At 51.6% G+C, this 469-nt stretch overlaps 1 protein-coding gene across 1 annotated transcript in view; it reads right to left on the bottom strand.

Moving 5' to 3' along the window:
• The window catches only part of LOC119582084 (vitamin K-dependent gamma-carboxylase-like), a 6460-nt gene that overhangs the window by 2979 nt on the left and 3012 nt on the right, over window positions 1-469 (bottom strand). The window contains exon 6 of the mRNA XM_037930331.1: window positions 3-400. Within this exon, the coding sequence (XP_037786259.1) occupies window positions 3-400 (398 nt within the window). The remainder of the gene's footprint in view (window positions 1-2; window positions 401-469) is intronic.

The raw sequence follows: 469 nt of genomic DNA, 5'->3' as shown, positions 1-469 counted from the left end.
ACCTTCGTTGTCTGTTTATCCACCTGTTCCATCTCTCCAACTTTCGCCCTCTCTGCACCCGCTACAGACGCCCTTTGCTCCATAGTATCACCCACGGCACCAGTTCCTTTCCCCGAGATAGACTTCTCATCCCTCCAGTGCTGAGGAGGCGTCCTGTTCAGCTTCTTGGAGGTGTAGAGTCTGATCTTTTCCTGCCGAGAAATGGACGACCAGCTGTAAGTCGTGGCGTCGTCGTCCGCCGAAGACCCCTCGTCGCTATTCTGCCTGGATGGCAAAAACCTGTCGTGGAAGGTTCTGAGAGGAAGACGCAGGAGTTTCTGCAACGACGAGAGGAGAGGTCGCGGCCAGGACAAGTTGCAGAAGATCGGCAGAGTCGCCAGACATACCCAAGGAAACATACCTGGAGGCCAATGATATTGATTTTAAGCAAAGTTGAAGGTAGAGTGGTTTATCTTTTATTTATTTGTTC

Source organism: Penaeus monodon, chromosome 15 (genome assembly GCF_015228065.2).
Source record: "Penaeus monodon isolate SGIC_2016 chromosome 15, NSTDA_Pmon_1, whole genome shotgun sequence".
NCBI lineage: Eukaryota > Metazoa > Arthropoda > Malacostraca > Decapoda > Penaeidae > Penaeus > Penaeus monodon.
Note: the sequence above shows the minus strand (reverse complement) of the source record. Positions and strands in the feature narration are given on the sequence as shown.